Source organism: Furipterus horrens, unplaced genomic scaffold (genome assembly GCF_987537825.1).
Source record: "Furipterus horrens unplaced genomic scaffold, mFurHor1.1.pri manual_scaffold_4, whole genome shotgun sequence".
NCBI classification, from domain to species: domain Eukaryota; kingdom Metazoa; phylum Chordata; class Mammalia; order Chiroptera; family Furipteridae; genus Furipterus; species Furipterus horrens.
Genome location: NW_028327174.1, coordinates 27,600,289 through 27,610,958, shown reverse-complemented (window position 1 = coordinate 27,610,958; position 10,670 = coordinate 27,600,289). Strand labels below are relative to the sequence as shown.

The 10,670-nt window shown below is 39.1% G+C and overlaps 1 protein-coding gene across 1 annotated transcript in view; it reads left to right on the top strand.

Annotated features, from left to right (window-relative positions):
* Positions 1 to 346: 346 nt before the first annotated feature.
* Positions 347 to 10,670, top strand: part of GUCY2C (guanylate cyclase 2C) — a 69,396-nt gene continuing 59,072 nt past the window's right edge. Inside the window, exons 1-3 of the mRNA XM_090272879.1 lie at positions 347 to 707; positions 7,788 to 7,897; positions 9,635 to 9,699. Coding sequence (XP_090129005.1) covers positions 491 to 707; positions 7,788 to 7,897; positions 9,635 to 9,699 — 392 coding nt within the window. The 5' untranslated portion in view covers positions 347 to 490. The remainder of the gene's footprint in view (positions 708 to 7,787; positions 7,898 to 9,634; positions 9,700 to 10,670) is intronic.

The following is a 10,670-nucleotide window of genomic DNA, read 5'->3' as shown; positions in this document are numbered from 1 at the left end:
AGTGATTGAAAAACAGCTCTTCCTAGGTAAGGATTTAGTTTCAATGCCCAGTTATAACCTAAACACTAACAGTCCATTATATTTGTGCTTTGGTTCAGCCTTTTGACTTTTCCCATATTACAAGGCTTTTTATGTACACACTACACTTCTTTCTTCCTCTTTTCCCTCTTCCCGGTGATGTGTCATAAACTGATGTATTTTTATTGGGTAAGGTCCAGGTACTCTCCCTGATTATAACTCTGACCTTTCTGTGAGCAAACACACAAAGCGAACTTTGGTTTATCTCCTACCATAATGTAGCTGCTAATTACTGGCAAGCAGGCTGTATTCTATGGTCCACGTGACCAGTGGGGTATGACCAGAAAGGAACAGGTGGAAGAGTGGACCGAGGGACTCAGCTAGAGACTGTCTAGCTGGAGTTCCTGTCTCCCTAAAAACCCAGAATAAAGCAACTGAGCACGAGGAGTATGGTTCTGAGGTGAGCGAGGTCATGAAGACACTACTGTTGGGTTCGGCTTTGTGGTCACTGCTCCTCTTTCCAGACCTGATGATTGGGATCTCCCAATTCAGTCGGGAATGCAACGATGGCAACTACCTGATCAGCGTCCTGATGATGAACAACTCGGCCTTCCCAGAGTCCCATGACAACTTGAAAGAGGCGGTGAAAATGGGATTGAAAATAGTGAGAAAGCGTCTAATTGATTATGGTAAGAATATGGTAACAGGACCCCTCCCCTCCCTGTTACAGACTCCGGGATCAAAGGTTGCTAAGTGAAGACCTTGTGTTCTTTGCCTGATTATCAACTTTCTCTAAGGGTCTGTACCACAACCCCTTTCTGTATCAAGGCACTAGATTCTCAGACAGAAGGATTTGAGTCCTACCAGTCACTTCACCCATAATCCGCCCTGCTCTGGGAATGACCTGATTCAGGGAATGACAGGTGTTTACAGCAGTGAAATGCCCCAGATAGCATTGCAATAAAAACCGGATTTATGACTCAGTTCCAGGGAAGCATCATGTTTCCTTCTGCAGCTGCTCAGAGGCAAGATTTGGTCTGGGCTTGAGATTTCATAGGGTTACCAGTCAAGAAGATGAATTAAGAGAGTAAAAATTCTTACAGGTTCTGAATCTTCCTCTGCAATTTTTAAAACATCTGTTTGCTCTTTACTTCTCTGGTGGCTATTAGGATACGACAGTCTATATAATAAATTTCTGATTGAATTCAGTGTTGCAATTCTTTATTGTATCTTTCAATTATTAAAATAAACTTTACAAAATTAGGTAAAATATGTAAGATATGAGGGAAAAAAATCACCCTTGATAATTTCTAGCAGCCTGGATATTTCCAGTGACTTTTTAAATGCTTCTCAGTTTCTTGTTTTTTAAGAACATAGTTGGGATCACTATGGCATAGAAATAATTTTCTGTCCTTCTGATTTCACTTTACATTATTCTATAAGTGACTTTTCTATAGCTGAGTAATCTTCATAGCATCATGAGAATAGATGTGTAATATCCTCTGAAGTCTTAAATCATTTAATAATTTTCAGTTGTAAGATATTCCATTATTTTTAATTTCTCACAATTATTTTAAAAATACCACACTAAACATTTTCATGTATATATCAATAGGGTTTTTTTTTTTCATTCTTTGAGACTAGATTGTCAGAAGTATAATTACCAAGTTGATGCTATTTGATGCATCTTACTGGTTATTTTTGGCCTTGAAAAGGATATGTCTTAATTTTCTCTATTTAAGATGGTCTGGTAATAATAACAACAGGTATTATACACCACATACATGTAATCAGTTTCTTCTGTGCAATATACATTTCTTCAATCTTGTCTGAGGCTGGATTCAGATGTAAATAGAGAAACTAGGTCATTTAATAAAATCCCCTACTTACCGAGGCAGTTTGTAATAATGGAAAGAACACTTGATTTAAGTGTTCTTTGGAGTCCCTGTTGTGTCTCTTTGTGACCCTGGGTGATTGACTTTCTTTTGTCTGAGTCTTGGTTTCTTTGTTTATTGAATACCTATCATGTGCTAGGTAAGATATATAACCTCTTTCATCACAGCTCTGTAAGACTGGCATTGTTGACACTTTCACCGCGGAGGTTTAATAACTTTGCTGAAGTTATACAAGTTGTTTGTTTAAAATAAGATTCACACTTACATCTGTCTAATTCCAAAGAGTGTATCTTGCCACACTGTAATATCTTTACCCACCATGAACTAACTTTCTCATTAAAATAAAATGGTGGCACACTGTGGTTAGTAGAGATTTGGAATCAAACAGATTTTGGTTCATATTCCAACCATTTATCACCAGTGACCTCAAGGAAATTATTTTAGTTTTCTGAGTGTCATTCCTTACCTGTACAGTTACAATAGATAATAGTTACTTCATGTGGGTATAATGTGAAGTAAATGAGGAAATTCACATAAAGTATCCAAAGCACTGACTGAAAAGAATAAGAACTCAATAAATGGCAGCTGTTTTGGCTGTTGTCACTGTTACTGCTGTTCTTGAGGCTGTTAATGTAGTTGTTGCTAAGCTGTTGCTGCTGTTAGGAGAACAAGTTACCAGGCATGTGAAATAAATAGTATAGTATTTATTTTAGTGTATTGGTATAATTTTGATTTCTGAACTCGTATAACCTGAACACAAATTCCTGCTCCATTATTTACTAATTGAATGAGTTATTTATTTTCTCAAAGTTCCACTTGTCTCATTTTTAAAACAGTTATTAATGGTGAAGTTGTTGAATAGATTAAATGAGTGAAGAGTTTTAGCGGGAAGAAAGAATAAACAATGGTGCTCAAGTTTTTTGCCTTTGATAATGCATTTTGTTGGATGGATGTTCACACATAAAAAACTCAAGAAGTGCCAGTTGTGAGAGAAATATAGGATCATGCTTTAAACATATTGATCACTATTATTTGGAAAAATATCTAAGACAATATACTTAAGGGCTAAATAGAAGACTATTCAGAGTTCAAATGATGTGGGTGATGTCTAAATGGATGAGATCAAGATTTTTTCCCAGTACTTAGGAAACCTTTGTGAATGTTGAAGAATAAACAGGATTTGATGGAAAACATGAAAAAAGATTCCTTCAATCTTAGAACATTAACTCATGGAAGGTGTGTGTTCTGTAGCTAAATGCACCAGGTCTGCGCCCTCTGCATATTGTCATGGGCTGAGCGGGCCCTTTTCCTAGACTCAGGCGCTATAGCCAGATTCACTTTGGTACAAACCCATCCTCATAGCTCTGGATAAGAGACAGAGGGTTCTGAGATCACACTGTATTTGATGGCATTCTACTCACTCTCCTAGGACTGAGATACCATGGTATGGTGGGAGTACAGGCCAGAGATGAATGATAAATTGTGCTTGATAATTGCTTATTTTAAAAATTAAGCTTTTATTTGTCATTCTATGGAAGTCATTCCATTTTCTGAAAAAATGTTCAGTATTTTCTTGAGAGATATTTTGAGATTTGGGGTGATAAAAGGGATAAAACATATAACAGTTCACATAACCTTAAAATGTGAAGAGGCAGCAGCATATTATAGTATGTTCTACAGAACTGACTCTCAAACTTTTGGTCTCAAGACCTCTTTATACCCTTAACAATAATTGTGGAATCTGAAGTGATTTTTTTTATGCAGTTACATTTGTCAGCATTTATTGTGCTGGAAATTAAAACTGAGAAATGTTTTAAATATTTGCTTATTGGTTTATTTAAATATCAACTACAGACATGTTATCAATTAACATAAATAAAATTTCTTAGTGAAGAACACCTATCTTTACCAAAACCAAAAAGTAAGAGTAGATGGGAAGAGTGGCAATGGTTTACATTTTTACAAACCTTTAATGTCAGGCTTAACAGAAAATGGCCGGAATTTATATCTGCTTCTGCACTTAATGCATTGCAATAAAACATCTTATGTAGCATCTGGAAAACTCCACTATATGCTCATGAGTGAAGGAGAGTGGAAAAATTTAAAAATATCTTAACATAATTATGGGAATAGTTTTGACCTCCTGGACCTCCTCAAAGAATCTCAAGGTACCTCAGGAGTTGATGGTCCCCATTTTGAGAACTGCTGTTCTCTACAGCATATTAATCATGTTCTAGAATCAGAGTATCCGGGGTTCAAAACTCAGCTCCACTACTTGCCATTGTTTGACCCTAAGCAAGTTAATCTACTTCTCTAGATCTCCATTTTCTCATTTTTAATTAGGGATGTAAATTATTAATTAACCTCATAGGATTTAGGGAAGAATTTAGTGAAATAATGCATGCAAAAATCCATAGGCCAACACTAGGCATATAGTTGTTAACAGAGATCATCCAGTTCTGTTCTCTGAATAAATGGGTGAGAAACTGGGGCCCCAGAGGTAAAAATCACTTGTCCAAATTCACCTCGGTCCCCCTTCTCCCAGACCCTTGTGCCGTATTTACACTTGAGTTTTGCCATGCTTGTCATGGGCTGACTTGACCCTCAGATTTTTAAGTAGGTCATCTTCAGTGTACCTCATAGCAACAGATGGTTGACGCGGAAGAGCTAGCTTATACATTAACAGCTAAAGTGTGGCCATCTTCCCAATGCACCATCCCATTTTCATTGTGTGACTGTGCACCAGCCTCCACTTCACTCGCTGACTCCTCTTGCTACTTTCCAAGACCTCCACCCCAGTGTTTTATTGATCCCCCACATGCACTCTCCCGTTCTTCTGTGTGCACCACAGCCTTACTCATACTATTCTCCTGGATTCATGTACCCCATGTTCTCCCTACTGTTATCAGAATTAAATAAGATACAGGATGTGAAGGGCTGGCACGTGGGTCACTGACCCCACGTCTTCCATTAATTTTCTCTCACCAGTCTTATTATACTGATCTCCTCTCCTATTTGGCTAGTCTTACTGAACAGAGTACTGTCCTGTGATCTCTGATTTAGATCTCTTACTTAAAAAGTATCAGAATAAATATCCTTAAATTAAGAACAACAAAAAAAGGAAGAGATAAAATGCTCTCTAGTTGGTAGACACATCTCTGGGGTGGCTGCAGAAGTGCAAAGACTTCCACTTTCTGAAAGAACAGTTCTGTATTTTAAAAATATTCTAATCTGCACCCTGGCTGGTGTGGTTTAGCTGGTTGGAGCATTGTCCTGTTACTGAAAGGTTGAGGGTTCAATTCCCAGTCAGGGAACATACCTAGGTTGGGGGTTCCACCCCTGGTCTGGGTGTTTGCAATCCCCAGTCCTGGCATGTATGGAAGGCCACCAATCAGTGCTTCTCTCTTACATCAATGTTTCTCTCTTTTCCTTTATGTCTACCTTTCTCTCTAAAAATAATGAGAAAATGTCCTTGGGTGAGGACTTAAAAAAAGTTAAAATATTCTAATTTGGATGTTCAGAAGAACAATAACTTCTGTTGTTGATATTCTCTTTAAAGGAATTAAAAACTATTACATTTGACAAACCTGGTTTTAATCCCATTTTACATGTGAGTGAACCAAATAGAGAAATTAAAATAGCTTGTGCAAGAACACATAGAAAGTCACTCATACTGCCAGACTAGCAACTCCGGTTTCCAGGCTTCCTATATAAGATTTCACAAAATTAAGGACATCTCTGCTTAGGATTCAAGGATTTGTCCTGAATATTTTCCACTGGAAGGAAAACAAAATGCAAGAGAAAGTGTTTGATCAGATGGTCTGCTATCTACTGCCTCCCAAAATGTGATGCCTGGCAATACTCAGTGATATTAGCATCAATGCTCTTGCCTTCATCTGAAAATGATCTATTCAAAGATCCTGGGCCAAAATGGGTGGCACATATCACTTTGGCTGTCATTGCTTTCCTAATACTTCTCAGACCTATATAGGAAACTTGCTGAGTCTAGAATTATAAAAAGACGATGAAGAAAATGAAAATGTTCTAAAATTGAATTGTCGTATGGTTGCAGAAATATTTACATATACTAAATATATATACATATAAGTATATATACTGAAAATCATTGAATTGTACACTTAAAATGAGTGATTTTTTTTAAAAATTTAAAGTATATTTTATTGATTATGCTGTTACAGTTGTCCCAACTTCTTTTCCCTTTGCTCCCCTCTACCCAGTACCCCCCTTCCCTCCAGCAATACCACCTCCCTTAGTTCATGTCCAAGAGTTGTGCATATAAGTTCTTTGGCTTCACACTTTCCTATATTATCCCCCTGTCTATTTTGTACCTACCAATTATGCTTAATCCCTGCATCACTTTCCCATTTCTTCCCCTTCCCCTTCTCTCTCCCAGCTGATAAGCCTCCAAATGATCCCCATACCTATGATTCTGTTCCTATTCTTGTTGTTTGCTTAGTTTGTTTTTGTTTTTACTTTTTTAAGTTCTGTAGTTGATAGTTGTAAGTTTGTTGTCATTTAACCTTTTTTTTCTTAAATAAGTCCCTTTAACATTTTATATAATAAGAGCTTGGTGATAGTGAACTCCTTTAGCTTTACCTTCTCTGGGAAGCATTTTATCTGCCGTTCCATTCTAAATGATAGCTTTGCTAGATAGAGTAATCTTGGTTGTAAGGCCTTGCTTTTCATCACTTTGAATACTTCTTGCCAGTCCCTTCTGGCCTGCAAAGTTTCTTCTGAGAAATCGGCTGATAGCTTTACAGGCACTGCTTTGTAGATAATGCTCTTCTTTTCTCTTGCTGCTTTTGACATTCTCTCTTTATCTTTAACCTTTGGCATTTTAATTATGATGTGTCTTGGTGTGGTTCTCTTTAGATTATTTGGAACTCTGTGGTTCCTGGATTTGGATCACTATTTCCTTCACCAAATAGGGAAGTTTTCCTTTATTATTTTTTCACGTAAGTTTTCAATTTCTTGCTCTTTCTCTTCTCCTTCTGGCACCTCTATGATTCAGATGTTGGCACATTTAAAGTTGTCCTAGAAGCTCCTAATTCTATCCGCATTCTTTTCAACTCTTGTTTCTTCATTCTGTACTGGTTGACTGTTTATTCCTCCTTATATTCCAAAACATTCATTTGAACCCCAGTTTCCTTTCCTTCACCATTGGTTTCTTGTGAATTTCCCTTCGTTTCAGTTAGTATAGCCTTTACTTCTTCCCTTTTGCATTTGCCATACTTAAGTATATCTGTCAAGTCTGTGAGCATCTTTGTCACCAGTGTTTTGAACTCTGTGTCTGTTAGGTTGGCTATCTCCTCACTGCTTAGTTCTCCCACTGGAACCTTGGCCCATTCCCTTTTTTGGGCCATACTTCTCTGTCTCCTCATCTTGACAATCTCCTGTGTTTGTTTGCCTCTGTGTCTTAGGTAGAGCTGTCACTCCTGTCTGGATGAGTAGTTCTTCTGTATATTTTTGTTTGTTGGACTTCTGTGAAGCTTAATTTTCTGGAACCAAAAGGAACTTTTGGTTGTTTTCAGTTTTGAGGTAATTGTATTCCTTCTTAGTTGTGGAGGGAGATACGGTGTGCCTGTCTAGGCCTCCATCTTGGCCAGAAGTTTCTAAAATGAGTGATTTTTTTATGGGAGTAAATTATATACCTCAAAGCTGCTGAGAGAAAGACAGACAAAATCAGAGAGACAGAGAGAGTAAAGAAGTGACAAGGACTAATATAAGAACTAAGAACTCAAATAGTCTTAGGCTTGAAAATGGATCTCCATAGCAAAAGATAAATTTTCTGTCTCATATAAACTACTGAAAAATAACACTAGCTTTCTACTCTTCCTCCTTTCTGGATAACAGGCATAAATGTAACTGTGAATGCTTCCTTTATTGATTCGAACCTGTCTTACAAGTCAAGTGACTGTCGGAGTAGCACCTGTGAAGGCCTTGAACTACTCAGGCAAATTACAGTAAGTATCTGCCTTTGTAGCTACAGCTCGCACTCACTTGTCATGGGACAGCCATAGAGTGAAATTTGGGCACCTGTCCATGAGCTTTTCCCATGTCAGCTCTAACCATGCACCTGAGTGGTATAAATGCAGGATACTCTCAGTCTGTCCTTATATAGTTCCCAAGTGATGAGGGCCCTCCAGGAATCCAGGAAAGTGGGAAGAACCTTAGCAACGTACTATCTGTACACTGTCAGTGGTACAGAGGGGTATTATTTTGTTTTAAACACTTATTTAAAATTTAAATGTTGATATTAACTGGTTTGCTTTTGGGTCCCTCAAGAAATACCTGAGTTGCCCTGTTAAAAAATATATTCTAAAACCCTACAGCAGAGATCCCTCTTTCAAGTCATCACCATATGTATATGTGGTTACATAAGGTCTGAATCCGAGACCTAACTTTAATAACTGTGATGTCAAAGGGTAGATATGACAGGAGAGAGATTCTTGCCTAATCCCTCCTTCTAACTCCCAACCCCAGCCACAGCTTTAAGAAACTAAAGAGTGTTCCAAGCTCTCTAGAGGCAGGTAGGTATGTGAGATACCCGCTTTACTATAGAAATCTAAAAAAAAAAAAAAAGGGAGGGGGGCCCTCCATGAAGCAGGGCCCTGGGTATAGAGCCATGGTTCCAAAGTTTTACTCAGTAACACCACACCACAATGGGACGTACCCATGCCAGGAGGAGTGACTGATCGCAGCAATCTTCCTCAATCTTGGGAGGGTGAGGGGCGAGCAGGGGGACCTTTTATACTTCTTCTCTGGATCTCTACAGAGGGACGTCTGACCTGGCTCTCTAAAACCAAGGACCAGAGGTTCCTAATCACTTTCCCCTTGAGGAGTAGTAGAAAATAGGATCTGTCATCACCCGCTGGTCCCATTGCATTCGTTCTCCTCGCCCCGACTTTGCAGCTCTCTCTAAAACTTGCTCCCTCCCTCCAAAGCACTTCCAAATCTCATTTTTCTCTACTGTGGCCTGCCAACAGTGCGTGTGGCCCCGTTGGCCAGCCCCTCTTCCACTCTGCATCTCCCTCCTGATAAAAACTGCAGGTTCGCCGCAGTCAGCTCGCTTTCAGGGGAATGCCTTACCCTCCCTCCGCCCACACACACCGCTCTCAGACTTCTTTACTCCCATAGCACTCTGACATTTTTTTTTTTTTTTTTGAGAGGACATTTATTAAAGCTGAGGACAATGAAACAAGGAAGAGCCTAGGATAAAAGGAGCAACTGGAGAGAGCCTAGGTGGGGCTGCTTTGGCTCTCTGGAAACATTATGGGAAGGAAGTGAGTGTAGGCAGGGGTTGCTGTCAGCTCACTGGCGAGTCAGAGAAAATGGAACGTTGAGGACAGGTTCAGGGGGTTAGCCTGGTACAAGCTGCCCATTGTTCCCCTGGTTGCAAGTCTTGTGGGGTTCCTTAGAGTTTAGGAGATGCACACCTGTGGGGGAAGAAGGAGGGTGGGGGAAGGAGGGAAAAGCACGCGCATGCTCCCAGGAGAGAGAGCATGTGCCCATTCTAACGTTTTAAGTGGTCCACTTTCTAACTTTCTGGGAACCTTACCCTTGCCACTTCATTTCTGTCCTTTGATTCAGTTTTTTTTGTTTTGTTTTGTTTTGGGTTTTTTTTTTTTTTTTTTTTTTTTTTTTTTTTTTTTTGAGTTTTAGGAATTGGTTCTTTTCTTCTTCTTCTTCTTCTTCTACAGGGTCAAAAAAAAATGGGCTGTGTTGTCATGGGGCCCTCGTGTACATATTCCACCTTCCAGATATAGTAAGTAGTTTTGTTGTTTTTTAATGCTACTGTGAAATGCAGTCAAGACATGACATCAGTGTTTAAATGGTTTCTCAAACAGCATTCTAGTCAAGGCGATACAATCAGGGGTGTCGGGGGACCTCGTATTTTGCCACCTGTCTTATAACCATTATTCTCTTATCCAGGTAACTACCTATGTTCAGTGTGGGGTGAATGACAGTAGCTGGTCAGGTTCAGTTACTAACATCTGAGTTTGAGAGACAACATGGAATAGGCAAAGAGTCAGAGTCCTGGCAGAAAACAGGGAAGACAGTGCGCTTGAATAATATGAGGAGCTTACTCAAAGAAGTATTCACAGAAGTATAAGCAGAATGTACAGAAACACAAAGAAATTAGAGCAGCAGCCTAAGGCATTAGCTGGACTCTGTTTTAGCCCTGGGGTTATAAGAGTAAGGAAAGTAGCAAGGTACTTATTTCATAGCATCATTTAAGGATTATAAATAACATATTAAACAATTTTGCACAATGCCCTTATCAGCTTAGAAAGAAGCTTTCAATATATTCTATAATGAAAATACTTCATTCTCTTCAGGACAATTGCCCTCATCCTTTCCATTCATAAAATCTCATCACCACAAACACTTTGTTTTGCCAGAGTACACCTTTCCCCATCAAAATCCCTCTCAAGTGCCTTTCTTTTCACGTGTTACAACTTCCCCTGAATCAACAATCACCCCTTGTCTACACCAAGAAAACAGTGCTGAAGAACCCCTTGCGACGTTAGACCTCTGAGATTTCTTTTGCAAGGTATGCTTCTCACACCCAGCTCTGCAAACAGACTCAGGTGCTCAGAGCCACTGCACAGCATAGACTTACACCACAGAAACACTTTTTGAGCCCGTCTTTAACTCCGAAAGGCAGACAAACACAAAAAAATTACTCTTCCTTGCACTCATTCCCAATAGTTGTCTTTTTTGACCACTTATTGA